The sequence below is a fragment of the Cupressus sempervirens genome, chromosome 11, assembly GCF_028749045.1.
Source record: "Cupressus sempervirens isolate cs-2001-9-10 chromosome 11, ASM2874904v1, whole genome shotgun sequence".
Taxonomy (NCBI): domain Eukaryota; kingdom Viridiplantae; phylum Streptophyta; class Pinopsida; order Cupressales; family Cupressaceae; genus Cupressus; species Cupressus sempervirens.
The window spans coordinates 857,167,854-857,195,604 of NC_143128.1; the positions used below are offsets into that span (position 1 = coordinate 857,167,854).

Genomic DNA, 27,751 nt, shown 5'->3' on the forward strand with positions numbered 1-27,751 from the left:
ATTTGGATTTTTTTCCAAAAATTTGTTTTTAGATTTTTTGAAATTAAAATTGCTATAGATATTTTATGAAATTTTGTGGTTTTTCTTCGAAGATTTTTACTAAAAATTGCAAGCTTAGTTGAGGGTTTTGATTCCACAATTTCTTGGTTTGAGCAAAAGTCTGGTTTCTTAGGGTTGCATGTACTGTTTTACCATGCCAAGTCTCATGTTTTGCCCCATGAAGTTTCTTTTGATGAGTTTTCATATTTTTTTTTGGTTTTCATTTCCCTTAAATTCTCTTTTAGGTTTATGATTTTTTCCTAAAACATTTGTAGGTTTATAATTTTTCCTTAAAAATTAGTTGTTGGGTTTTACAATTTTTCCTCAAAGACGATGCTTTGTATGTTGATCCATGTCTCAGATTTTGTTGTCTGGTTTGATCGATTTTTCACCTCAAAAACCGTGCATTTTTTCTAGTGTTATGGGAGACGCGTCTCCCCCCTCAGAGACATGTCTCAAAGATGGGGAGGCATCTCAAATACTTTTTGGTCTCTGGAGACCTCAAAAAAGGTTGAGACTCATGACGAAATCTCTTGAAGAGTCTGAGTCTCCCAAGTATAAAAGGTGAAGTCTCCTGATTTAAAAAAATTAATTTAAAATGTAATTTTGAATTATTTTATGTATTTTGGCCATCATTTTAATGTTTTTTAATGCAAAAGCAGTGTCAATTTAAATGATTTAACCATTTAAGTCATTTTAATATTTTATTTAATATCTTAAAAATTTTTACAAAATTTTTTCATTTTTATTCCATAGTTCCAGAATCCAACCCAACCAATGATCTTTAATAATATTTTATTTTAATATCTTTTAAGGACATTAGATATATTTTATTTTATAAACATCATTCTTTATTTTTACTTTTATAACCAACACTACCTGTGGTGACGGACATTTGTAGAATTATTTTTCAAACTTTTTGAAATTTGGAACTAGTGGATCACAATCTTGTGGAATAGATGATGATTGATAGTATCATCATCATACTAGATACTTGATAGATTTCTGATTTTTATTTACAGTTGTAAGTTTTTTGTTTGCATATCAGCAATTTAGCATCCAACTATGTATTTTTGAGTTTAAAATTTGAATATGTAATGATAATCTCATTGATTATTAATCTGATAAGATGATGATCATATGCGATATTCAGAAATTAGATATGACTATGAGATATGTAATGTGATTTTTGAACTATTTGACCCTATGTTAATGTGATATTACTATTAGTATTTAATTTAGTCTTTTAGTTTTATAGTTTTACAATTTTGTATTTAGCATCAGGCTCTTTAAAGTACTAAATTTTTTTCGTTTCCAAGTATTAAGGACTCCTATTTTTGAAAAATAGCCATACCAGTACCACTACCTGAGACCTCCAAGTCTCCCAATCTCCCGGTAACCTTGGTTTTACCATTTTTTTCTCCTAAAAAATCATGGCTTTTTGCCGTCTATTTTGGGGCATCATGCTCATCTGCAAAGTTTGGAGGGTTTGTCGTTTTTCCTCAAAATCGTGCCTGTTGTTCTTAGTGTTTGTCTTTGTCTCCAGGGAAGAGCAACTATGTTATCCAACATCAGGTTGGATGTTTAGTGATGAATTCTAGTAAGATGTTTTGATGATTTTGGAGGGTTAGTGGCAAGACTCATCTCAATGACAAACTCCTATCCCTTTTTGCAAAGCTTTTTGAAGAAGGGGGCACCCTTCTCTGTTTTTTTTTGGATGGATTTTTGCTTTGTGGTCATTAACATTTTGCAGATCCAGGGAGGTTTTTAGCAGCAATGAAATGTTTTGAAGAATTTTTGACCAAAAGACAATAGTTAGACAATGACCACTAAGCAAGGGTATTAGAAAATTATAATGTTTCTTCAATGGTCATCTTACTTATATCTTTAGTTTATTAGGTAGTTTCTATTTTTGTCTTTAGTTCACAATTGTTTATTTTAGAAACATTGTCTTTGTAAATCTATATAAGGAATTTTCATCTCCTTTGTTTAATACAACTACAACAATAACAATTTTTACCATAACAAAAATGTTGATGACTAATTATTGAAGATTAGTTATTTTTGCACCAAAATCTATCCATCACAAGTTTGTTTGGACAATAATTCTCACTATCTAACTTAGTGAATTTTGTTATTATTTTAATTCGTACTTTTAGTGTGGCACAAAACAAAATGTGTGTAATAAGCTGTATTTTTTATCTAGAAGCTAAGGATTTCAAGAATGCATCACAAAATAACGATTTTTATTTTATTTATTTCTCAATATAGGGCACAAGGTGATTCAAAACTTGTACATAAGATAAGAAAGAGTGTGTTTGTATGTGTGTGAACTTCAAACGAAATGGCTGTAATGTTCCCTCCTTAAGGAAGTCAGTTGATAGATGAGGCTGGCCTATTATATAGTTCCCGTAGGGCAGCAGATTGCACAGGAGACTCATTCAGGGGCTTATGGAAACATATCAAGGCTTTGTTAGCTAGTTTGACCAATTTGGGACATCACTATTTTGTAGGGATGGACTAGGAGTTGACCGGGACACACCAGGGGACCTTTGAGATCAGCTTGGAGACTTTTGGCACTGTTCTTATTGTTTTAGGAGAGTTCCTAAATTTTGGGAGAGTGTCAGTTAGCTCATAGTGGTTAGACAACATTAGTGAACAGGTGCCATCAGACATAATTTAGATTGGTGTCTAGATGAGCGAGCTATGAATAATTTGGAAATAATTTATCCTAAGTTAGATCTTAATAATATAATAGTAGAAGTGTTTACTATAATCACTTTATAATACATTGTACAATAATACATTATAATAAGGGGTTCATGGCACAAAGCCCCTAGGAGGTGATTAAAATAAGTTATAGCTTAAAAGATGGGCACTTTTCAATGAATAATTAACCCTCTTTATGGATTGAATAATTATTGCAAGCATGAACAAATGAGTATTAAAAGATATATTGGGCACCTGATATGCAATTTGGCATTGAATATTTGTGGTGGCAAGAACCTGATTTCCAGCAGTTAAAAACCCAGGCCATGTTCCCTGTATGGATGCTTGCCTAAACAATAAATCATATCGCTGCAAGTATAAAGTAGAGATGCGGTTGTAGATGAAACAAAGCCTTTGCTATGGTCAATCTCATACCAACAAATAAATTCAATATGGAGCTTCTCAAATGTCTGCCCAGCTATGATCACAATTGATTATTTTATGCTCCAAGGGCAATGTGTAACAGCAGTAGATATAGCCACCCAGCTATACAATTCCCAATGCACTATGCAAACCCTTGTTAGCATCATTCAATTCTCAGCAGACACACAGTTCACTGGTATGCAAACCCAGGTCAAAGTGCAACAAAATTGTGGAAAATTCAGACTTTCTCGAACCCACTTTGAAACCCTTACAGCTTTTCCAAATTCAAGAAAGTGCAAAACACAATGATATGATTTCATCCTTGCAAGGCATTATATTTATAACATTTTAATGCAAAGGCTTCTTCTTCACTTAAATCCCCTTTATTTTATATGTAGGCACATATTTGAATAATATAATTTATTAACTCCCTTTGGCTCTCAAAATGACCTTTTCATCAATATCATGATATTTTGACACTAAGGTGACTAATATACAATACGAGCAAAAATAGCCAACCTTAGCATATTTAATTAAATAATAATCATAATTCACTTGTCTTGCGAAAATGACTGAAGAAGCATTAGAAACAAAATTTGATAGCACGTGAGTGATCTTGATGTAGCTAGAGGATGAATGAACTTGATAGGGTGACTTACTAAAAATAGATGCTCTTTCCAAGACTCTTGGAGCCCAAGCCAGAAGCCAAAAATAAAAACTGAGTGTCATTTAACTCTAACTCAACTGACCTCATTGGAACCATCCACTTTTTACAATAATAGATAAGTCCTCTCTTATTGGTTAATGGTTATCTATTGTAAATATCTAATAAGCGTTAGTTTTCTTTTGTTTTTTGCTTTCTCTATAATAAAATGTTTCTATTTTTTACGATCGTTTCCCAAGGAAACATTGTCTCATTCTTTTGTATAAATTGACCTTTCGGTCTCTGTTAATATCAAGCAAGTATTTAACAATTACTTTCGTAATATGGTATCAGAGCCAATACTTCAATTTTTTTGAAAAATTTATAATTTCATTCGAAATTATTTGCTAAAATTTTTTGAACTAATTTCTAAGGTTTTCTTCAAACAACCCATCTAGGGTTTTTTTTGAGAAATTCATCTATGAAGAATCTGAGTTTTGGCTAGGTTTTGGAGTTCACTTTCAAAATCGTGATTTCCTTCAGAGTTTTCATGTTTTTCCAAACTACCCGGCTAGGGTTTCTGTTCAGACAACGAATCACGGCTTTTTCCCAGAAGAAACGTTTGCTGCAACGATTAACGACTTCTAGTTTGTGCTTCTTTGCACAACATTTTTTTTCTTGCAGGGTCAAGCAACAAGTTTTGCTGGTGTTTTTGCATGCAACTCGGAAAAAACGAAGGTCATTTTTTACCCGAAAATGGAGAATTTTGTGTTGTTTTTTTTCTTCTATTTGAGTGACCTCTGGGTGTCATTTTTTTCTCCTCCAAATTGCTGTGACTTCCTTCCAACATTGGTTGTCTCTACAAATGCCAGTTTCTGCTCAAAACAACATTATTTTTGCAATTTTCGACCTCTATGCCCACCGACAAGTTTTTTTGCTCAAAACCCTAATTTTTGGGGTCGAATTTTTTTTGATTGTAGATTCTTGGTGGGTTTTTTGAGAGCTCAACTGGGTTGTCTGTTTTTTCTTGGTGCCTCGATTTTCGAGCCAGCGGATCTAGAAATTGACAACATATTCCTTTTGGGTTTTTCGAGCTCTCTTCTGGGTCCCACTAATTCTTTTGGGTTTTCCATATTTTTGCCTCGAAGAACGTGTCTTCACAGATTTTTATAATTTTTCATTGAAAATCGTGCCATGGCATCTCTGACAAATATTCTGCTCGAGCATAACTCCGAATTCAAAGGTCGAAATTATGGCACCTGGAAACAACGGATCCTCACAATTTTTGAATATTGGAACACTGATCGAATTGTTTTGGGTGTTACGAAGTGTCCGACTTCTCTGGGTCCTGATCAAGATACATGGGATCTAAATAATCGAGAGGTAGTAATGCTTCTCAAATTATCCATGGCTAGTGATTGGCTTTCTCAGATTCCATCAAGCAAGAAAACTGCTAAGATCTGGACACATCTCAAAGGTCTTCATGAGACTTCTGACAAAAGTAGAGCCTTCTTTCTGAAAAACACTCTATTTTCTATTGTTATTGATGAGCGCACCTGACTCCACGCACACTTGAATCGGATTCAAGAAATCCATGATCAATTACTTTCCATCGGTCGCAAGACGAAGGAAGAGGATGTTGTGGTTATCACTCTTTGGAGTTTACCCAAATTTTATGAGCATTTTATCGAGACTCTCAACATCACATCTACTGGTGTTGATTTGAAGTTCACTGATCTCTGCTTCAGATCGCACTGAGCAGGCAGAATTTGCCTTTTACGCCTTCATGGCTAAAAGATATGTAGATCATGTGATATCATTTGCCTGGTACATTGATTCAAGCGCCTCTCGTCATTTCACTCACTGCAGAGATTGGTTTAATGACTACCGGCCTTATTTAGACTGTTATTTTTGGTGGCGGAGAAGAGTACACGGTTGTCGGTAAAGGCAACATTCAGATTCAATCTATTGGGAGGAATCTCATATTCCTTGATGTGTACTACGTTCCAGGGATGGAACTAAATCAGCTCAGTCAGTCAGTTGCTACGACATTCTCCACACTTAGTAGTCACCTTCCATTCACATCAGTGCACCATCACTAATCGGGTGACTAAGTCTACTTTTGCAGTGGGTCTTGAGGATCATGGTCTTTTTAGACTTATTGATTCTAGTGATTCTCAGGACTTAGCTATGGCTGCTCGGCGATCTTCTGTCAGCACACTTTGGCATCAACGATATGAGTAGCTAAATGTGCATTGTCTCTCATAGCTTGCTTAGGATGAGCTTGTTCTTTGATTGCCAGAGATTCAGACTCTACAGCTTGGAGTTTGTGATGCATGCCAGGCTGGGAAGCAACATTGCACACCGTTCACGAGTGGCGATTCTTGGCGAGCTTCTCAATTACTTCAGCTTGTTCATGCTGATATCTACGGCCCTATGGCTACTCTTTTTGTTCTTGGGTTCAGGTATTTTCTGTTGTTTGTTGATGATTTTAGTAGAAAGATATGGGTGTATTTCGTTAAAAAGAAATCAAATGCATTTCCAAAAAGAGTCTGGGAAATCTATTATTACTCTTAGATCAGACACTGGGAGGGAGTTTTGTTCTAATACTTTCTCCAGCTTCTTACATACACATGGCATCAAATGTCAGTTAACCACCCCCCACACGCCACAACAGAACAGTGTAGTTGAACGTCCGAACAGGACAATCACCGAGATGGCTCGTTCCATACTCGAACACAGACATGTTCAGAAGCATTCAACACTGCAATTTATCTATTGAACTGTGTTACATCCCAATTTTTGCCCTAAATTTTTTAAAACTAAATATAGCCGTTGAACCAAATTAATTTTTCATGTTCATGTGAAATTGAGTTAGTTCATTATAGTCGTTATATCATGGTAGTTATAGCCGTTGTTTATTTCTTCATGTTCATGTGAAATTGAAGCAGTTAATTTTAGCCGTTGCATCGATCTAATTATCATATGAAACTGAGTCAGTTAAAATCTAGTCGTTGTGTTCATGTGAAATGGAGTTAGTTAATTTTAGCCGTTGTACATTTATGGTGAATGAGTTAGTTATTGTAATGGAATTTCCTAACAATCACTTGATGATTTTATTTAACAAATTATGACTCTTGAATTGATGTTTTGGCGAGAATGTTGTTTTAAAGGTTGCAGGATGAAGACCAGAGAGAGAAGGGGATGGTCATAAGGTTCAGTCATTAGAAGTGACAGGTTTGCCTTACAAACCGCCCTGGCAAGGTTATTAACACTTGACAATATATTTCTTGGTGGAACCGCATGAGCTATAAGTAAAAACAATAAAAATATTAAAAATAAACAAAGTTCTTACCTTTAATAAATTTATCAAATAATAATATCACTTAATATTATTTTATTACCTCAATTAAGATCATAGATAAATAATTACAAGGTGGCACCATTACATTAAAATCATTAATCCAATAATGTTACTTTGCAAATACGTACCTATAAACTTAATCAAGATGATAAGATAATATAAATGATATAATTACTTCAATAAATCTCTTCAACTTCCTTTCTTTTAAATTTTCCCTCTTTATTTCTTCTAGCCGATTGAATAAAGAGTCGAGCATAATCTTTTTTGTAACTACTGGGTAGCCGTAAGGTCGGCTTAAGCTTATTTATGCATCCTTGTCGTGTATCGGAGACCACGGTTGAACCATTATCCTTCTTGCTCGAGTTTGTCTCTGTTTCCATAAAACTATTTTCCATTAGCACCGAGGTCTGGTTACATTGTTTCCTGTTAATTATTATTTCCAAGTCACCACTGCATTTAGATTTGGGAGCCGAATTAAAGCCAAGCAGGAGTCTCCTTTAATACGGTGATAGTGTGTCATGTAAGCTGAGATTTTTCCTATTTAATTATACCTTTTGATATGCTAAGTCGTCATTTAAAAACCAAATAGAATCCGTATTTCTTAGTATACTTTGGAAGTTTGTTGTCTTCCTATTTTTGAAAGAGAAACCCACTGTACTCTAGTTAAACATTCTCATTCAGTCATCACATAAATGTTTGTATTTCATAGATAAAGCCAACTGGAGTCAACTATCCAGTATATAAATCTTCAAGTTTAATTGACTGCTACAACATTATGATAATATAAAGAATGTCAAGTTCATAATATCTGAATATGTCTTTACTCTGCCAAGCTTTCTTGAATGTTTCTTTTTACTTTATGATAAATGATGATATACAATTTGGAATAATGATCAAATCTGAGATGAATCCATGTACCAAGGAATTCACAGGCTGAAGAGCCAGAATCTTGTGAAGAGGTACAAGATATATTAGTAAGAGTTAATTGTTTAGGCACCAAGGAGTAACCGGCCTGATGGCCTGATTATGGTGATGAGGTGTAGATGAACCTGTTAAAAAGAAATACAAGAATGAAATCAATAACCAAATCAATCATTCATAAACAAACTAATATATGTTAAGCTCATGCAAGTTCGACTTTTGAAATTAGTTGTCAAGCTGAGTGGTGGAGATTGGGTTATAAACTCAGATTTTGAAATCCTTGGCCAAGGTGGTAATAGGCAGATTTGCCACAACAAATTGATCGTGTTGTTGTCCAGATGCTTCAATTATTCCTTCGAATAACTGCTGGGACCTTAACCCACCTGCTTATTCTAATGGCTGGATCAAAAATTTAAGAAAACACAACAAAAAACTCAAAAATCAGAACCTTTGCAATAAAAGTTAGACTAGCAAAAACCGTAGGGGGTGTTCACTACAATGGCTTGGTGTATAACGACTCGGGGAACCAAAGGCTTATTGGAGATAATAGTCTTGTCAAATGGCTTTTCCTTATTTCTCTCCCTTCTAAAGGACTATTTTGAAATCAGAAAAGGCAGACTATGGTATTTTTGCAAAGAAGAGGCCATAGGGAAGGATGTTGTATTTTCAAAGTAGTAGGCCATATGATGCAAGGTATAGGTCGTGCGATTATGCCAGAGAATAATTTTGGCCATCTAATGTAAGAGAAGGTTCATATGATGCAATTGAAAAAAAAGTTGTACAATGTAGACATGCACAGATGAATCTCCACACTATATGCGGGTCTTAAGGAATAGCTTTGATTGTATCAAGCAAGGAAAAGATTATACAATGGGAAAATCCAAGTTTGGCTGTATGCTATGAGAGTGTGTAATGTCCCCTTTTTTAGTATTTAGAAAGATAAGACTATTATTCCAAATTCCCTACTTACTATGTTAAATAGATTAAGATTTTTTTGAGCAACTTGAGATAAATGTGAAAAGGATAACTGTAAAGTATAAGAAATAATATATAAAACCATCAACTATAGAGCTTTATATTGTCTCAGACCCCGACAACTACTAGACCAACATGATTGTGCATATGTTTGCCAAACTCTACGCCACTGTGCTAAACACTATCTTAACTAGGGAGTTTGATCAGTGAAACTGTCAAGCTTGGGACATGCCAGCTTCTGTACAAATTTTCAGACCATGGACCAGATTCTGCTGACTTTCTAGACTATCATTGAGGAGGCTTGACACCGCTTGACAAAAGTCTACTGTTGCTTTGTAGACTTTGACCATGTTCCTCAGACGATTCTCTTTTGACTTTGTTCCTCAGAATGGATATGAATGAATTTTTGTTACTTCTTATGCAATCGTGAATATTGGTTACATGATGATGGGTGGGCCTAGTCAACCATCATTTCATTGGTCCTTCATGAAGTCAACATGGTTGTGATACTGTTTAAGAGTGATCATTTTTAGATAGTATCCTAACAATACTAGTTGCATGGAGTATCGATGTCTTGATGATGGATAAAGTGCATCAATCATCATATAATCGGGAAACTTGATACAATTCACTTATTACTAGACATATTATACATTTTTTGTACAAAGAGGTGGTCTACCATCCCTTGTCATAATATTTACTTCGGTCATGAAGAATGTTGCATCCCAATTTAAAATGTTCATATAGCCATTGAGGTTCACATTAGTCAGTTGATAATTAAATTTGTTATAATCTTGTGAAATCGTAAGATAGTCATTATAATTTTATATGAAGATAACATGTGCTCTCGCGATTATGTATGAATGGGCATGATGAATCACTTCATCTAGATGATTATTTATCATGAATTCATGGAATTGAAAAGATAGTTAGCCGTTATGATTATTTATGATTAATAATTTGATATGGTAATATGATTTAAGTGCCGAGAATTTCCTTGTAGGGACCACGTCAAAGGGGTGGAAGCATTGTCAGAAAAGAATTAGGTATAGGAGCATCACCATCACTAAACAAATGGGTATGAATCATGAATCACCATGGTCGAGGACCTAGCAATTGCATAACAGGATACACACATTAGAAACGCATGAGCTATTAAGTAGACATTTAAAATATTAATCATTTTAACTTAATTAATGCGTACCTTAAATGGCTTTTGGTTGACTTTTCCACAACATCATTATAATACATTTATGTACATACATAGATATAAATTAAAGGTGACATCATAATATTATTTTTATACAAGATTTTATCTATTTAATACGTTCATTTAAATGCATGTACAAGAAGATTAAATAAATCTTTCAAGATGAAACATTTATTTAGATATACATATTTAAAAGGTACGACTTTGGATAACCATTTAATATGTGCCATATTAATAAAATATATTTACGTGCAAGTAAATAAATATGTTTATATTATTCTTTTGATTTGTAACCTTTCAAATTCTTTTCCTTATTTATTCAATTCTTTACTTGAAACCGAAATGCATATTTGGCATATTATATTGGCGATCAAGAGCCAAGTCTCTTCTTTATGAGTTACGGCTTCTTGGAAGCCAAAGAGATTTCGATACCTTCTTATGTTATGAAACCGTGAGAGACAGGGAGCATGAACATATCACCCGACTTCTTTTTACTTATCACCCGATTTCTTTTCCATATATCATCTGATACTTTGCATATATCACACAATATCCCTGCAATATACCACCTAATAACTATTGCATTCTCTTTGGAATGATTTGCTTTTTTTGATATTTTGCTGAAGACGTGATTGAAAATCACACTATGATTGCGCCTGAAGATAATTCCCTGAAAGAGCTGATTGCTAGCGTCTAGCAAGACTCCATTTCATTTTCCAGATTTTACCAAGTTACGTGGTTGTCCATATCCTAGGCATTGTAATATGTTATTTAAGATATTATTGCATTTTGATACAGTTCCAGATTATGATGCAAATCATCCTTGTTTTAAATATCATTAGTTAGTCCCTCTTTAGGACAGAACTGTTTATGATGAGTAAAAGCCAAGTATCCATGACATGATATCATATCATTATTATGCCGTTGAAAGTCACAGTCAAACAATATTTATTCTGCAAGTCTTAAAGTTAGAATTCTCAAAATTCACAGAATGTGATAAGCTGGAAATATGTAATTTTCTTATATTAGTTGAGGATCAATAGAAAGAGTTGGTTGCTCTAAGATTCAAACACCTGGGACTCACCTGGCTATATAGCCAAGGAAAAGGGTGAAGAGGTGAGAAAAGAATCTACATTAGCATGAAAACAAAATTTCGATATGACATAACAATTATTTATTATTCTAAAAAGAATCATTTGATAGCTCATGCATGTCCAATAAATCCATTGTTGTCAAGTTGAGTGGTGTGATTAAGTACCAGGATGCTCAGTGACTGAAAATGAGTTCCATGTCTATTCTGGGTAGGGAGGGCCTTTCTGGTTAGAGAAAGTGTGGGGATAAGTTTAAGGTTAGTGGTTGGGTGGTTAAACCCCAGACAATGTTTCCCCTCTCCACAAGATGTCAAGAAGTGCATTTAATAAAGATAAGTTGAGTATTCAAACATTTATTGGTCATAGGTATTTTTACTTTTATAATATTTAGCATAACTTCTAATCTTATGTTATTGCCATAGTTAGCGATAGGAAGAAAATGAATGAAACAAAGGTACCTAACGCCCCAAATGATACAGTGGTATACGATGTCCTAAACGATACAGTGGTATCTGATGCCTTAAATGATACAATGGTATCTGATGCCCTAAAAGGTCCAATGGTAATTGATGCCCTAAATGATCCAATGATAATAGATGCCCTAATTGATATAGTGGTATTTGATGGTAATCATCATATGATTTTGATATAATGGTATTGGATGGTAATTGTCATTGATCCTATGTAACAACTAGTTTCTTATAACTAACTTCATCATTAACTGAAAGATATTTCATAATCATATGACATAGAATTCATTAACGGTCCAGAACTGAATTTAAGTCTACTTTGCTTTTCTATTCTATCAAGGTTATAATTAACAAATAATTTAAATAATCAGCTGAAAATAAATCTGAACTAATTATAGTTTACTAAAATGGAAATGCATATAAAAAATGTACATGATCAACTAACTAATTTAAGAAAATATCTAACTTTTCAGTAAATGATTCTTCTGCTTGAAAGGAAAATACTAAACTTATAGGTTAATAGAACATATAGTTTAAATTGTGAGACTTTCTAAATTGGTTGTCCATGCTCTGACTCTGGTGAGAGGAGAAGCATTATCATAGGCTTAACCTCCCAACCGTGGACCTTTTTACTTATCCCCACAGGTTCTAAATTAATAAAACGGCCCTCCCTACCCCAAGGTCGGGCATGCGACATTCATTGATCCAACCATCGGAGTAATCAGGTGGGTTGAGGTCCCAACAATTATTCGAAAGAATAATTGTAGCATTTGCACAACAACACGATCAATTTGTTGTGGCAAGTCTGCCTATTACCACCCTAGCCAAGGATTTCGAAGTGTGGGTTTATAACCCGATCTCCACCACTCAGCTTCACAACTAATTTCAAAAGTGGAATTCGCATGAGCTAAATGCATTATATTATATTTATGTAGTATTGATTACTGATTTCATTCTTGTATTTCTTTTTAATAGGTTCATCTACACCTCACCATAATCGGGCCATCAGACCGATGACTCCTTGGTGCCTGAACAATTATCTTTTTGTATAGCTTGCACCTTCATCACCTCATTTTGGCATTTAGCCGAGTGATTTCTTTGGTGCTCTCATTACTGTTATCAGATATTTAACATATTTTCAAATGGATAAATAAAAAAAAGTTTCATGAAGAACTTCAGAGATTGTTCATAAAGATTATCAATCTTGAATGTAATCTATCTTTTGAGACATTCGACTAAAAATCAAAGAATTTCCTTGGACAAGAAGAACGTATTTATCTCTGGTTCCAACCTAATTATGTGGCACATAAAATGTAGAGGTAGACTCTAAAGAAGATTTCAACTGGTCTAAGACATATTGAAAGTGGCATGCTTAAAACAAAATCTGGAACATGGAATAACTCATAGTCGGCTCTGTTAAGCATAGTAAATAAGGAAGGAAAAGAAAAATAGGCATGTCTCCTTACGTGACACCCCCACACGGTTCTGCAGTCGAAATGCTTTCTCTTACTTCAGTCGTCTCCTACTGGACTTTCCACGGGACTGTATTGCTGTTGGAATGCAAGAAATGAAATGTAGTCGGGTGCTATTGACACCATAGTAGAGCAGGGAAGTATTTGAAGAGAAAATGCAAAGAAAGGAGACTGGAAAACAAGCATGGGTGCCGGTATACGACAAGGTTAACATATAATATTTTTGAGTCGACCTTACGGCTTCCCTGCGATTACAAGATTCATACACAAATATTTACTCAATCGATTTTGAAAAGAAACGTAAGGAAGAGGGAAAAATAAAATGAAAAGGAAATTTGATGAAGAGTTTATTATTAATTTACTTTATATTATCTTATTATCTTGGTTAAGTTTATAAATACGTATTTGCAAGGTGGCATTATTGGATTAATAATTCTAATGTAATGGTGCCACTTTGTATTTATTTATCTATGATCTTAATCGAGAGAGTAAAATGATATTAAGTGATATTATTATTTGATAAATTTAATAAAGGTAAGAACTTTGTTTATTTTTAATACTATATTGTTTTTTTTTAAATTTTAGCTCATGCGGTTTTCTACCAAGAAATTTATTGTCAAGTCCTAATGCCTTGCCAAGGTGATTTTTAGGTCAAACCTGTCATTCCTGATGACTGAATCTTATGACCATCCCATTCCGATGACCGAGTTTCGTAATGCTTCCCCTCTCTCTCCAGTCTTCATCCTGTAAACATTTAAAACGACATTTTCGCCAAAACATCAATTCAAGATTCATAATTTGTTAAACAAAATCATCAAGTGATCGTTAGGAAATTTCATTATAATAACTAACTCATTCATCATAAATGTACAACCAAAATTAACCAATTCCATTTCACATGAACACAAAGGCTAGATTTAACTGACTTAGTTTCATTTGATAATTAGATCAATGCAACGACTATAATTAACTGCATCAATTTCACATGAAGAATAAATAACGGCTATAACTAACATGATATAACAATGGCTATAATGAACTAACTCGATTTCACATGAACATGAAAATTTATTTGGTTCAACGGCTATAATCAGTTTAAAATTTTAGGGCAAAAATTGGGATATAACATCCTAAGTGGTATTTGTGGACTAACCTGGGTGTTAGCAGAAGCATCCCTAGATTGATTTCGGTTTCAAATTCCATGGTATGTAGATTTTAATTTCCATAGTAAATTCATTGATGGTGTATTCAATTCTTAGTTATGGAATTTCGTTTAACTGACTGCAACCATTTTTATCATTCACTTGAACATAACTGATATAACTGCCTTCCTATGAAACATAAGTAATAACTATATTTCTTTGATATATTAGTTGTTAGTTAACACTGGAGAAAAAGGGGATGTTACAAAGAATACAAGTGGCTTGAAATTAGGGACTTCACAGAGTGCATGATTTTGAAGAGGGCCATACTATAGAAAAAGAGTATAGTCATGTGATGATGGAGAAATCCGGTTGCTGAATCTGATTTGCTAGGTCTACATGTTGGAGAGGTAATGCTTGTGTGTTTCCGTAGAATGTTGTTGAGGGTTCATGCGCTAAAAATTGTGCATAATAAATGACGAATCCTTTGCCTTGATAGTGTGATTTTTATGATTCTCCTTGTCTATATTTGCAATGCTTTATGATAGTTCATTGGGCAAGCTTTTGTAATTAAAAAAGTTAATGTATTAATATTGGCCACTATCAATATTTACCTCTTTTTCCCTCTTTTTAACACTCATTAGCTTAGCACTCCTATCTTTTGGCTTTGGTAGTTTAATAATTTTCCATTTGAATATCTTAATATTGGTTAAATCCGATATTTTTAACATTTTGTTTCCTCCTTCATGATTTCCCTTTTAGTTTAATATTTTTCAGCCTTGATATTTTAAATTTTTAATACCCACCTTTATAATTTTTTTATTGGCCAACTCCATATTCTCCAACTTTCATTTTTAACATTTTTGACTTCACTTTGTGGTTATCCTATTCATTTTCAATCCACCTTTTTTATCATCTCTTTTGCCCTTATATAGTTTTTTGCTTGATTTCCTTATTGTCCCTCTAGAGACATGAGTGATATGGTCGTTTAGAACACTTGTTTTCATAGTACGTACTCATATATTCTAAATCATTTTTTTTTTCAAACTTTTGAAAGTGATGTCATACCTTTTTATAACTTTTGACTACCATCCAAAAATCTTCCTCCAAGTTGTTGGTGCTAGGTAATAGTGTCTTGTGTATTGTTAGGCTAGTGTTATTGGCTAGATTATGAACAACTCACCAAATATTGCTTGTTTAGGATGGTGATATCCGCCTTTGTTTTGCATACACGACCACATCATCAATATCTCCTAATCTCTTTGCAATCAAGCTTTTCGTTATTAGTACAGGTTGCAGTTCCAGTCCTTGTCCCTCTACGTCTATAGACTTGGACCATACTTATTTCTTGCTTCCTCCTTCTGTAATTTCATAGCTTTCTTCCTATGGAATATCTTCATCCATCTAACAACTTACATACCCGGTTGTCCTGCTTGAATAGGGAGCATGCATTATCTTGCAGTTGTCATATAATCTTATTGTGTAGTTAGTGGCCCAACCATGCAATTGACTAAATGTGATTTTTTGTTGATATTGCAATTCCTTCGATCTTTTGCGCAAGATATTCTCCCATTACTCTAGTCTAGTGAACATGTTATTCTGTGTAGTCCACCATATTAATTGCAACTGGAATCTCTATTCTCTCTTTATATGATTTTACTTCTGATTTGTTAACCCTCTCAGCAAGATGCCATTCAGGTTCTCTAATTCGATCACTCTACTATCAGAAACTTCTCAGATTTTAAAGGAGCTGTGTCATCTTACCTTGAATTACCTTGGTTTGATTTTGTTATGACTATTATATTTTAAAACTAATTGTTGTATTCATTCTTTGCAAGGGCTTGTTGTGCCAATATTTCTTCATTTCTACATAGCTTTGGTTGCCTACTAAGAAACGCCCTTATTCAACGAGTTTATTTAATTCAAAGAGTGGTTCTTTTTAACTCTTTATATCTTCAAGTTAGTTTTCTATGATAATTCTTAGGCTTTGAACAATAGACTTGGCTAGGACAACTGCTTCTTGATTGTAATGATTGGAATGTTGTGTCTTCTTGTTATCCTGTACATCTTACTATATGTCCATGGTATGATTGGCAACTTCTCCTTGTCCGCTTATTCAATGTCGCACAACTTGTGGATGATCGAGGCGAATACTTTTCTCATCGATTCTACCTTGCAATCTTCTCTGAAATAGTAGGGATTTGATAGGTTGCAAAACATTGGAAACCCGCCATCATTAAGCAATTGACATTGTTCACAAAATGTCCTCAAATCACTATTAATTTAGAAGGGGTTGTATCTGGTGACAATTTGTTTGTAAATCAATCTTCTCATACCAATCTTCTTGTTATCTAGGATGTCATGACCCCTTCTTGAGGTAGCTAGTAATTATGGGAGAATCACTATTATTCTCAAATTTGCAATATTCGATTTGTGATAAGTCCAAGTAATTGATATTTTGTGGTTACTTGTGTAGTTCAGAGATTGTTTAAGTAAATCAATATAATTGCAATAATCACTCACTATATCCAATATGACAATGTAAATATGCAATGAGATATGATAATATTGTCTCTAGCAATACAAGGTGCTGCTCTTACTTCATGCTATCATTCATACGTGATTATTACTTGTAGCCCCAATAGATACCCAGTCCAAATTTGTTTCATAGAATTTTGATATATATATATATTTATCTTGCTTGCACGACAATAACATGCAACTGTATGAAGCCAATTCACACATGTAATAAGTTGTTTGTAATTGAAATAAGTTGTTTGTAATTGTCTTTCTTATTTCGCTTCAGTCTTTTCCAATTTCTATTCGTTCCAATCTATATTTGCATATATCAATTCTTCCGGTTCTGATATTTCCTTAATTTGTATTAATCTGGAAGTGTACTAAGCAAGAGTTGTTCTTGATCCAAAGATCTTTTAATTGACCATAATAACTCCTGCAGATATCTTGTCAATATCTATTATTGAATCTTCGATGTGAAGTCACAATTTAAAGTTCTGGCTATCTGCTGAAAACCGGTATTGACATCTTGTTTCTTCTTCTCTGGTCTTTGATATTTTTGCCTTATTTCTGTTTGTTCGCTGATTAGAATCCTCCTTCCTCCATAATCATTTTTGGATATACGATCCTTGTTATATACATGTGATATGAGATGGAAGTGTCACATAGTGAGGACACAACATTTCATTTAGGTAACTAATCACAGTTCTGATAATTAATATTAATGGCTATGACAGATCTAGTCAATTTGATGATTATAATAGATATGTCTAATCACTGTTTGGGATAAATGTTATTATCATCAATGAATATCTGTCACCAACAGATCACTAGTTCTCCTTGATTTCAGTAAGATCATTGTGTTTGGTAATTGTTGTCCAGGATCAGATTCATTTGCTCCTGGGTATTATTCTGCTCAGTCCATAGGAGATCAGACCTATGCATGTCTTCACCTTCCATCTCTTCAATTTCACTGTGACGTTTGCCCTCCAGTCTCAAGCTTCTGATCTTGGCACTCATCCTCTATGTATGATTGCAACCTTTTGTGAAATGCATATATAAGTTTCAAATAGAAAAAGGGGTTCTCATAATTCTTGGTGTTCTATCCATGATGGTTGACAGTTTCGGAACTATCAGGTCTTCTTGCTATATATATGAATTAATAATCTCATCTCATAGATATTATAGACTAATTCAATTTGTGTAGGATCATCACTAATCAGTTAGAAGATGGATATTACTTGTAGTTTATGTGCTTGATTATTATATATTATTATTTTAATGAATATTGTAGTCTTCATTGTCACTATATCAATATTACTATTATTTGTATTCGAATTATGAATTTAGCTATGAAATAATAATATTGATTACCTTATAGAATTATCATATTTGTTTATTTATCTATATTATTTAAAGTATACTTTTTAATTTATCAATATATAATATAATATTGCATTATTTTAGACATTATCAATGTCTTAACAATTTATTATTAATAATTGGTCACAAAAAATATATTTTATTTTTATTTAGTTATAAAGATATAAATATTATTGTTACATTAATAATATATTACTATATTATATTATATCATATTATTACTATTTATTAATCATTTATATATTATATTTATTATTTAAATATTGTGTCATTTAATTAATTTGACCTCTGAATTTGGGGATATCACATAGGAGTGCTCTTGCCTTTGTCCATTTTGTCAAATACTGAATAGTTATGACAATATATGTGCATCGGTCTAACTGGCTGACCTTGAGTGGACAATGAAATCCAAATCCTACCTCTCAAAAAGTTCCTATTTCTATGATGGGGACAATGGCATGTAGTCTCATTTGAAGGGTTTTTCAACTCTCCAGCATGTATCCCATCCCATCACTCACTCTTGGGTGTTTGTGTGTATTGCTGGCCACTGGAAATGAGCCAATAGAACTTTCTGAGCTGTGGCATCTAGTCCTACATGTGCTTCCTTTAATACTCTTGGTATCTCTTCATGCATGACACATCACCTTATGACATGGTTAGACCCCATTTTATATAACAATCCATTAGTAAGCTGGAAGTTTTTACTTTATAAAGCTAGTTTCCTTTCTTCTCCTAGAGGCATCTCTTTTAGAAAGGTAGAGGTGGACGTATAATCCCCGATACTCTCATACCATGGTGGTAGTGTTGCAATTTGGAATAGATTGTCATTTGAAAAGTCTTCATTCACTCCCTCAAGTGGTTTGTGCCATATAATTCTTTGCGCCATATAATTCTCAACGATTAATCAATAATGACATGGCTTTTCCCTAGCCGAACAATGATAGTAAATGTGAATTCTCACAACAGAAAAAGTCAGCTACTTACCTGGCCTTGGATGAGGGGCTTGTTTACTAAGTACATTAATGGTCAGTGATCGACGTGGAAGGTGAATGATGTTGCCAATAGATAGTGTCCGAACTTTTGCACCAAATACACCATCTCAAGCACTTCTCCCTCTGTTGTATACTAATTCTTTTTTGCTTTTGACACCAACCAATTGGCAAAGAAAATTGGAGGGTCCAATCCCTGGGTTCCCACTTGTGCAAGTGCAGTTCCACAGTTTGAAGCGTCTACATTTATGTGGAAATCTTTACTGCAATTGGGATAAGCAAGGATTGGTGAATTTATCATCCACATCTTAAGTTTGTTGAATGCCTTCTCTTGGTCCTCCACTTATGTAAACGGTTGGCCTTCAATTCTGGTCAACACATCCAGTGTAAGATATCAATGCAATGTTTTCGATGAATTTCTGTGGTAACTGGCATGATCGAGAAATGATTTCACTCTAGTGATGTTTAGCGGGGCTTCCATCTGTACAATCACTCTTGTAATTGTGCCACTTCCAAGGCAAATACCCTGATTGAGATATCGACCGGAGCAGGACAGCAATCTAACTAGCCCAGTGGAAGAACGAGTCTGAGGTCCAGATCACATGCTTTTCATATACGTATGTCTGATCTGTTAATTCCTTAATGAATGAAGATATATCTATTTATAAATATCTGATTGAACTGTTTTCTTAATAAGAGCATGCATCAATGGTTCAAGTGATCTTTATCTGACTATAGCTCTGCTAATACTAATTCTGCCTATTGGAAATTACTGTTGTTAGTGTATTTGTTGATACTGTTAGTCCCACAGATCTTCTGCTGGTTTATCTCATTGTGCTTATGCAACTTATGCAGTAACTTGATATTCCTAATTATGTTTGGAAGTTGCAATCATTTTTGTTTTGCATGGTTTAATCTGTGCTAGTAAAATCAACTTTTTCGGATCAACAATTTTTTTGAAGAATACTTATAAAAGGATTGCTATATACATTTGTGTTTCTTTAATATAATTTGGGTAAGCTTTCATATCACTTATGGTGATCTATTTAATCATTCAAATATCTGTTGTCTAGCATATCATTTCTTCAAGCAAAATTTTTTATGGGTTTGAATTCTTGTTTGTTAGAGCTGATATCTGATTTAAGCAATTACGTTCTATAGCTCATTCTCGTAACTTCGATTTGAATCTTTTTGTGGAAAGGAGGAAAGATGTATATTGTATCATATGTATTTTCTTGCACATAGAGACAAACTATTGAGGAAATGAAATTCTTTGAATGTATCTCGAATGATATCTTAATCTATATAATATGAAAGGTTAAATGGATGTCACTTTAATAGCTTCTTAATCTGTAGAGCGCCTCTTACTAGTTTTAGTGCCATTTTCAGGTATTGGATGAATTGCTTCGTGTTGTCTCTGGTTTTAAAGGTGCAGATGACTTATTTGATAATGGATCCTTTAATTCCTCTTTACCATCAGTATTACCAAGACCAGCCAGGAGATTGGTGACACAGTCCACAAGTAGATATAAAGGTAAAGAAGTGTACCACAGTGCTTCTGGAAAAGGATCTGGCAGTAGTGAGTGGAAAGAAGCATTGGAGAGGCATCTACCACCAGCCCTTGTACATTTTGCTCCAATGGTATACTTATTTTGTATCTGCCATGTAATGTTATAATTCAGTAATAACTCATCAGCTTAAATTTGATTATTTTAAACAGCAACCAGCAGAAAGTGAACTAGTTATATACAGGACTAACTGCAACATTATAATTTTAAAGTCAACATTATAATTTTAGATTCAACTCGTGTCAAAGATTACATCTATAGTAGGCTTATCTTTAGCTTTCAATTGATTCATATTAAATGAATTTTATTTCCAACTGAAGTATATAATCAAGGGCTTTACAATTGTTTGCCTATTTGATTAGAAGTCACAGATTTCATAAATCTCTGTAAATAAAAAACATATATTCTGTTGAATTTTATGAGCTTGAATGCTTTTTGCCACAAGAAGCAGAAAAATAATTTAACAGGTCTTTGTTACCTTAAATTTCTGGGATGAGAACAGTAGGGGACAGGGGAATGCATTTCAGGGATGGGTACAGGAGGGAGCAATTTTGGGGAGATGCCAATAGGACAGCTATTGAAGAAATTCAAAACACAGAAAATTGCGAATATTCATATGATAGCATTGGTAAGGGAATCATCATATCCATCGTTGAAACCTAACACATAATATTAAAGTTTAATTGGTATTTTAGTATTTTCATTTCATTACTGTGGGCCAAAACGACTGTGATGGCTTTAGGCATAGAGTAATGGAATCTAGAGATAAAAACCCATAAACAATGCAGCTGACCTGCCCATAGCCATTCTTGAGTTAACGTCAATCAAAATAAACTTAAAATCATTAAGGAAATTTTCTCATTCAGATATTGAAGAGTGATTAGGTAGGAGGGAAACCTTACGCTATGGGACCTGAAACCCACCCCATTCTTAAGAAGGTTTCACTCAAAATGCTAGTTGATGTAGGAGGCGGCAACCATGGAGAAAGGAGTGCAAGACTGCAATGGTATTCCTAGTAAAGATAAGGCCTTTGAGAATAATTTTTCTGCTACTACCAACTTTGATTTTGATGCTGCTAAATTTTATATAAGGTCTATCGTGTCCAAGAAAAGTCTTATAGATGTTTACCTCTTGTTTGATGCAGAGGTCGGGAAGATTTACTGGATTTTCTAGCTTTCTGAATTGAGATGGCAGTTAAATGGTAATGGTTTCTTCACATTTTCTTTGAATGTGAAATGGCAGATTTCCTTACCGATTCGGAATAGTTTACAATTAAGGGATGGAGGTCCTACAACTTATGTTTTACCAATAAAAAATATATGAAGCTATACATATTACCTAATTTAGCAATGTTAGCATATGGAGCAAGCATGTAATGTTCCTTTTCTATTTTGCTCTAATTTTTCCCTCTAAATCATAATTGCACAAGATTAGGGTTAGGGTTTTTGTAAAGAACCTCAAATGGTTCTACCTTCAATTCAAGTGGTTTGACACTTTATCAAACACTTATCATGCAAGCTTTGATACCACTGTAATAACCCCTGCTGGTTCACAAACGCCTATTTTCTTTACTATCTAGATGTTTGACATTTCATCAAACACTTTGCGTGCAAGCTTTATCTTGCTGTACTTTATTTTCAGATTGTGTTTTTCTGAATATATAGAAATGCTTTACAAATAACATGAAATGAAACAATTGATAATGGTTGCCAACATAGATTTCAATTGCAATTATATTGGAGGCAATTATTACAACCAAAACTCAAAGCAAGTAAGAAATTTATGGTATCTGGATATGTCCAGGCGTCCGATATAAATATTGCAGTAGATTGATGTAAATTCCTACGCCAATTCAGAATAAGACATCCAAAAAATTGATGTTGCCGACAGATGCAATGTGCAGGCTCAAATCCCTCAAACACAGCTCAGTAAATGCAGATGCTGCTCCTCATAAACCTCATGTCATCTTCACAAAACTGGCTGCTCAGTGTAGAATCCAATAGCAGATCAAAACTCCAAATTGTAGCTCATAAACACCTTAGAAGTAACAGTATTTTGAACAGAAACGAAGGCCAGAAATGGTCATCCAAACTAGTAGCAAATGACAGCAAATAATTTGATCAAATTAGTATTCTTCAAGACCAATTTGTGAAACCCAATATGCAGAGTTAATTTTCAAACCCAGAACACAATTTCACATGTATTTCAACAGCTCAAATTGCCAACAAAATGGAGGAATCAGTCGTTTTCTTCAGCCAATGTTGAAACTCTCGTGAAATTCACAAAGTCATAAAATGCAAATGATAAGAGATGAATAAAATCAAAGCTAGAGGCTTGCTTTTATAACAATTAAAGCCAAAATCTTCTTCAACACACCAACGGCCAATAGCTTCTTCCATACACTTTAACTTAAATGCAAACTTTTCTTTTGATTGCATATTTGAATTTGTAATAATATAAAATGATAACAATTAACTCCAAAACTTTAATAAATTCCTTGGCATAGGCTTACATGAATTAATCAAATAAATGGCCCCTTCCAATGACAACTTAGCCCTCAACTTAAGTGAAATTATAACTTTATAATAAGCTATTTAATCATTTAATAATAATTTGGCCACTAAGGTAATAATAACTTCCAAAATACTTATCCTTTAAGTATGTCGTCTGAAATAAGAGTCCCACCTATTATTTCCCCATGTGACCAAATGCACTTTCCTAAAATAGAAAGGGTCCCTCTCAACTAGCACTAGACTTGCCATAAATAGTTGGTGCATGAAACTAAGCCCAAACAAAGTCCAATTTGAGTCAACAGAGACTAAATTGGAATGTACTGAATTGTGAAGAAGACAAGACCCTCAATTAACCAAGCCTTTGCCTCAGAAGACCCTCTATTCACAATAATTAGCCTACAAGGATCACAATAATAACCTTATGCCTCAAACTCCAATGCACAATCATAATGCCATAGCTAGAATTCTTAGAATTATAAATGGCATATATAAGTATGTAAATCAATTATATATATTGTTGAAGATGACCTAACCATAGAAGTGATAAGGTAGGGTGGTTTGATGAGATGCTCCAAAAACCTCCTACCCTAGGCCCTAGATTGGATATATTATGCCTTCTTGGCCTCACATTGCCCTTGCCATACAAATGAAGTGGGTTACCTTGTGCAGTGTCCTATCATTGTTCTCCTTCATCTTGTCATTCCCAACTTGCTTCTAATGATTGAACACCCATTCATCATGGTAGGGTCTATGAGGAATATTCACAATAATGTGCCTCAAAAGTATATCCTTCTAAGCCCAATGGCAATCCATTTTATCCCCTATTGGCCCCATGGGGATCCTTTGTCACAACCATGAGGTGGCATGCTTAGAAGATGGCCTCATCATTGTTCTCCCAATAATGACTACTACACTTTCCTTACCATGATTAGTTATAACCTTTAGAAAATATAAATAACATTTTATACATACATTTTACATTAAATCACTACACCAACAATATACCTATCATTATTATATTGTAAAATTCACATTATATCTACATTTCCAAGTTCGTCCCTTGCTGCCTGGATTCGGGTCTGTGTCTGTGCAGGTCTGGATTTGTGTTTGGGTTCACTGCGGGTCCGGCCAGGGTCCTTATTTTGGATTGTGGGTTTGTTCAAGTTCGTGTTGGAGTGAACCCGGGCGAACCCACAACGAACTCGGGAGAACCCAAGGCATTAGGGTCCAAGATGTGAAATAAAACAATTTTAAAGATGTTTTTTAATATTATTTTTATGTAACCCTAAAAGGGACCTAATAAAAAATATTTCACTCATCTATTCTCTCATTTTGAGGAAGAGGATGATATAGCAACATCTGGGAGTAGTGGAACCAGTTTGGATTCCAATGATGAGGATCTAGATATAGTTGAGATGTGGATGAAGCCATTAATCCCTAATTCTTTGATGACCCATTTGACCCTTGAAGGGCATTTGATGCTATAATCATTGATAAACTACAAAACACTTTGTTATTTATCATTACATTTCAAACTTTATTATTTGATGAACTGGTCTATGTTGTGCAATTTCACTTTGCAATTTAGTAATTCAATGTATGATTTTCTTTACAATCATGAAGATAGATTAATGAGTGAGTATTTAATGTTAATCGCTAACATTTGACATTGATCAATGAGCAAGCAACACATATTCATACTATGCAATGACTTAGTTTTGCAATTATGCACGTTTCTCTTATTTTTTTGTATATATAATGCGTGTGTGCACACACACACACATATACGCGCACACATTTATTCACGAACCCACCCACGTACCCGAACTCGAACTCGGATCCATCCTTGAACTCGAATCAACAACTTAGCATTATATATATAACCACTAATTATAATTTTAATCTCTATAATACACTGTCCCAATAATAATCACCAACATACTTTCTACCTAATATTGGTATCAAATAGCCCATTAGTGGGCACTTGAGGATTCATCCTTTTGATGCGAGTTTTGTATCACTTACATAACATATTAGGATTTGACTATTCAATATGGGATATCAAACATGCAACTCCTCTCTTGAAAAGTTATTGCTCATAGGACATGAGTATAACTCCAATATTCCTTACACTGTTGGATACTCGCTCAGTTTTATCGATGTGATTTGCTGATAATCACGTAGGCGGCCTTACGCTATTCTTTCGAGGATGACTTGGACTTTGGTGGGATGAAGGTGATGGTGGCTCGGTTTGTGAAATGTGCGGGTGATAGATAATGTTGATGGTAGTGATGATGGAGGTTGTGTCTGCCGATGATGATGTTGATGAAAGAGGTGGTGGTGGAAGGTGAATGGGTGAGTTCTGATATTCGGCTTAATTCTTTAACTTCTCTCTCTAAACTTCGACTACCTAGCTACTCACTATTCTACTCTTACTCCTATGAATGGAAGGTTAGCAAATGGATGGGGATCGAACCTAATGAGAGCTAACCAGGGGCCTCACTTCCACAGGTGCAATGATTCGAAGGAATAATAAACTAGTTTGCCACACAAAGCTTCCCAACTAGCCGCTAGGATGCTAGTGGCCTAGTATTGACCCCTATCAAACATTTACCAATGCTACCATACAACTATCCATCTACTTTAACTTTACTTAAACAACTTCAAATGCGATTTGCTTCAACAACTTGAAAGGAAATCTAAGTAAGTGGAAGTAGAAAACATGCAATAACACCCAATGTTCTTAATCAACATGCAAATCGCAACAATGAAAAAGAGAGCAATTTTGGTATTATCTTTGTAACAATTTCTCCAACACTTTACAAATGAGAGCAAATGGCCTTTTATAGGGGCCAAAAATACAACGGACGGTGGAGATCAAAACAAGATCAGCGATCCAGATTGGATCCGCAAAACCCTAATTAGGGTTGCCACCCCATCGGCCAATGAGAAGCTGCCACCTCATCAATGGACCAATGAAAAAAGTGCAAAACGTGGCAACCAATGAGAAGGCACCAAAATGGTGGCCAATCAGAAATAGACACTTGTTCTATTCTAGAAGAAAGGAAAATTGCCACTTGAGCTTACATCAAATGATCTTCTAATATAACTCTTCCCTTGTCTTTCATCTTCTTAGCTAAGGCAGTGAACTTAGCTAGCCTTTGGTTAACTTCTTCCATAGGAGGACAAGGTGTGTGCTTCACCCTGAGTTTTGCTGACTTTGCCACACCGCTTGCTGATTGTACTATCATTTCGTGATCCTTCTCATATTCTTTCGCAAATCCAATAAGAGCATTGAGAGAGGAAAGGGTGCCCAAATGCATTTTCTTGATAGCAACCTTTCCCAACTCATCCAACCTCGATCCAAAATCTATCTCATTGATATCCTCTTCTCTGATATCCTCAAAATCAAGCGCCACCCTAACGTCGCTCATCATGGTCATAATGGAAGTGTCGATGCTTGGGCTGTGATGTGTAACTGCCTTTTGTATATCTTTTTATTGTACCGCCATTGGTATTGGTTATTCACCTCATTTTCAAGAAGAAGGGTGTTTTGGGCATCATATCCTCTTTGTCTATCTTAGTCTTGTCTGCTTGAGACTCTTACTTGCACTAACATCCTCCATGCTTGTCGCCCTATTACGGGATGGTAGAGTGGTGGACTAGAAGGCAAGTAGAACCAAGGAAAACAATCCTAAGACTAGAACAAAAGAAAGATGTCAGCTTAAGGACCCCTTGCAACTCTAGATGATGAAAATTCACCTTAACCAATAATTTTACAGCGACTTTTCGGAATTAGGACTTGACCTTAAGAACTTCAAATCCCTTGCAAATCAGAAATTTATCATGCAATTCACCTCCAAATAAAATTACCCAACCTAGGGCAAAAATTGCAGCCTCTTGCAAAAATCAGGATTTTATCTCCCACAAATTTTGGCTCCCACAAATTTCGCCAAGCAAGAAGAGTGCAGATCTGCTCTTACAAAATCGCCAATGCTTTGAGAAGGAGAAGTGAGAAGTGAGGAAGAAATGGGAGAGAGGCCTCCTCTTATACCCAACTTTCTTACTCTCTCCAAGCTAGCCGACTTGGACCTTGGGAGCAAGAAAAACAATAATTAATGCAAAATTATGGCCCACAATTAAATACTTAGCTAAATATTAATTTTGCTAAAATGAAAATTGCCTTTTAAAATTGCCAATTAGTTCTAAATTGCAAAAAAAAATTAAATGGTGCCTTGGAGATGTTAAATATTTTCATTTAATGAGGATTCAGTAATTAATACGTCATTAAAATTGGATTTTGGCTAACCAAAAGCCATTTT

At 34.5% G+C, this 27,751-nt stretch overlaps 1 protein-coding gene across 1 annotated transcript in view; it reads left to right on the top strand.

Moving 5' to 3' along the window:
- Window positions 1–27,751, top strand: part of LOC149532224 (ARM repeat superfamily protein) — a 298,977-nt gene that overhangs the window by 112,447 nt on the left and 158,779 nt on the right. The window contains exon 16 of the mRNA XM_089808702.1: window positions 20,738–20,989. Within this exon, the coding sequence (XP_089664828.1) occupies window positions 20,738–20,989 (252 nt within the window). The remainder of the gene's footprint in view (window positions 1–20,737; window positions 20,990–27,751) is intronic.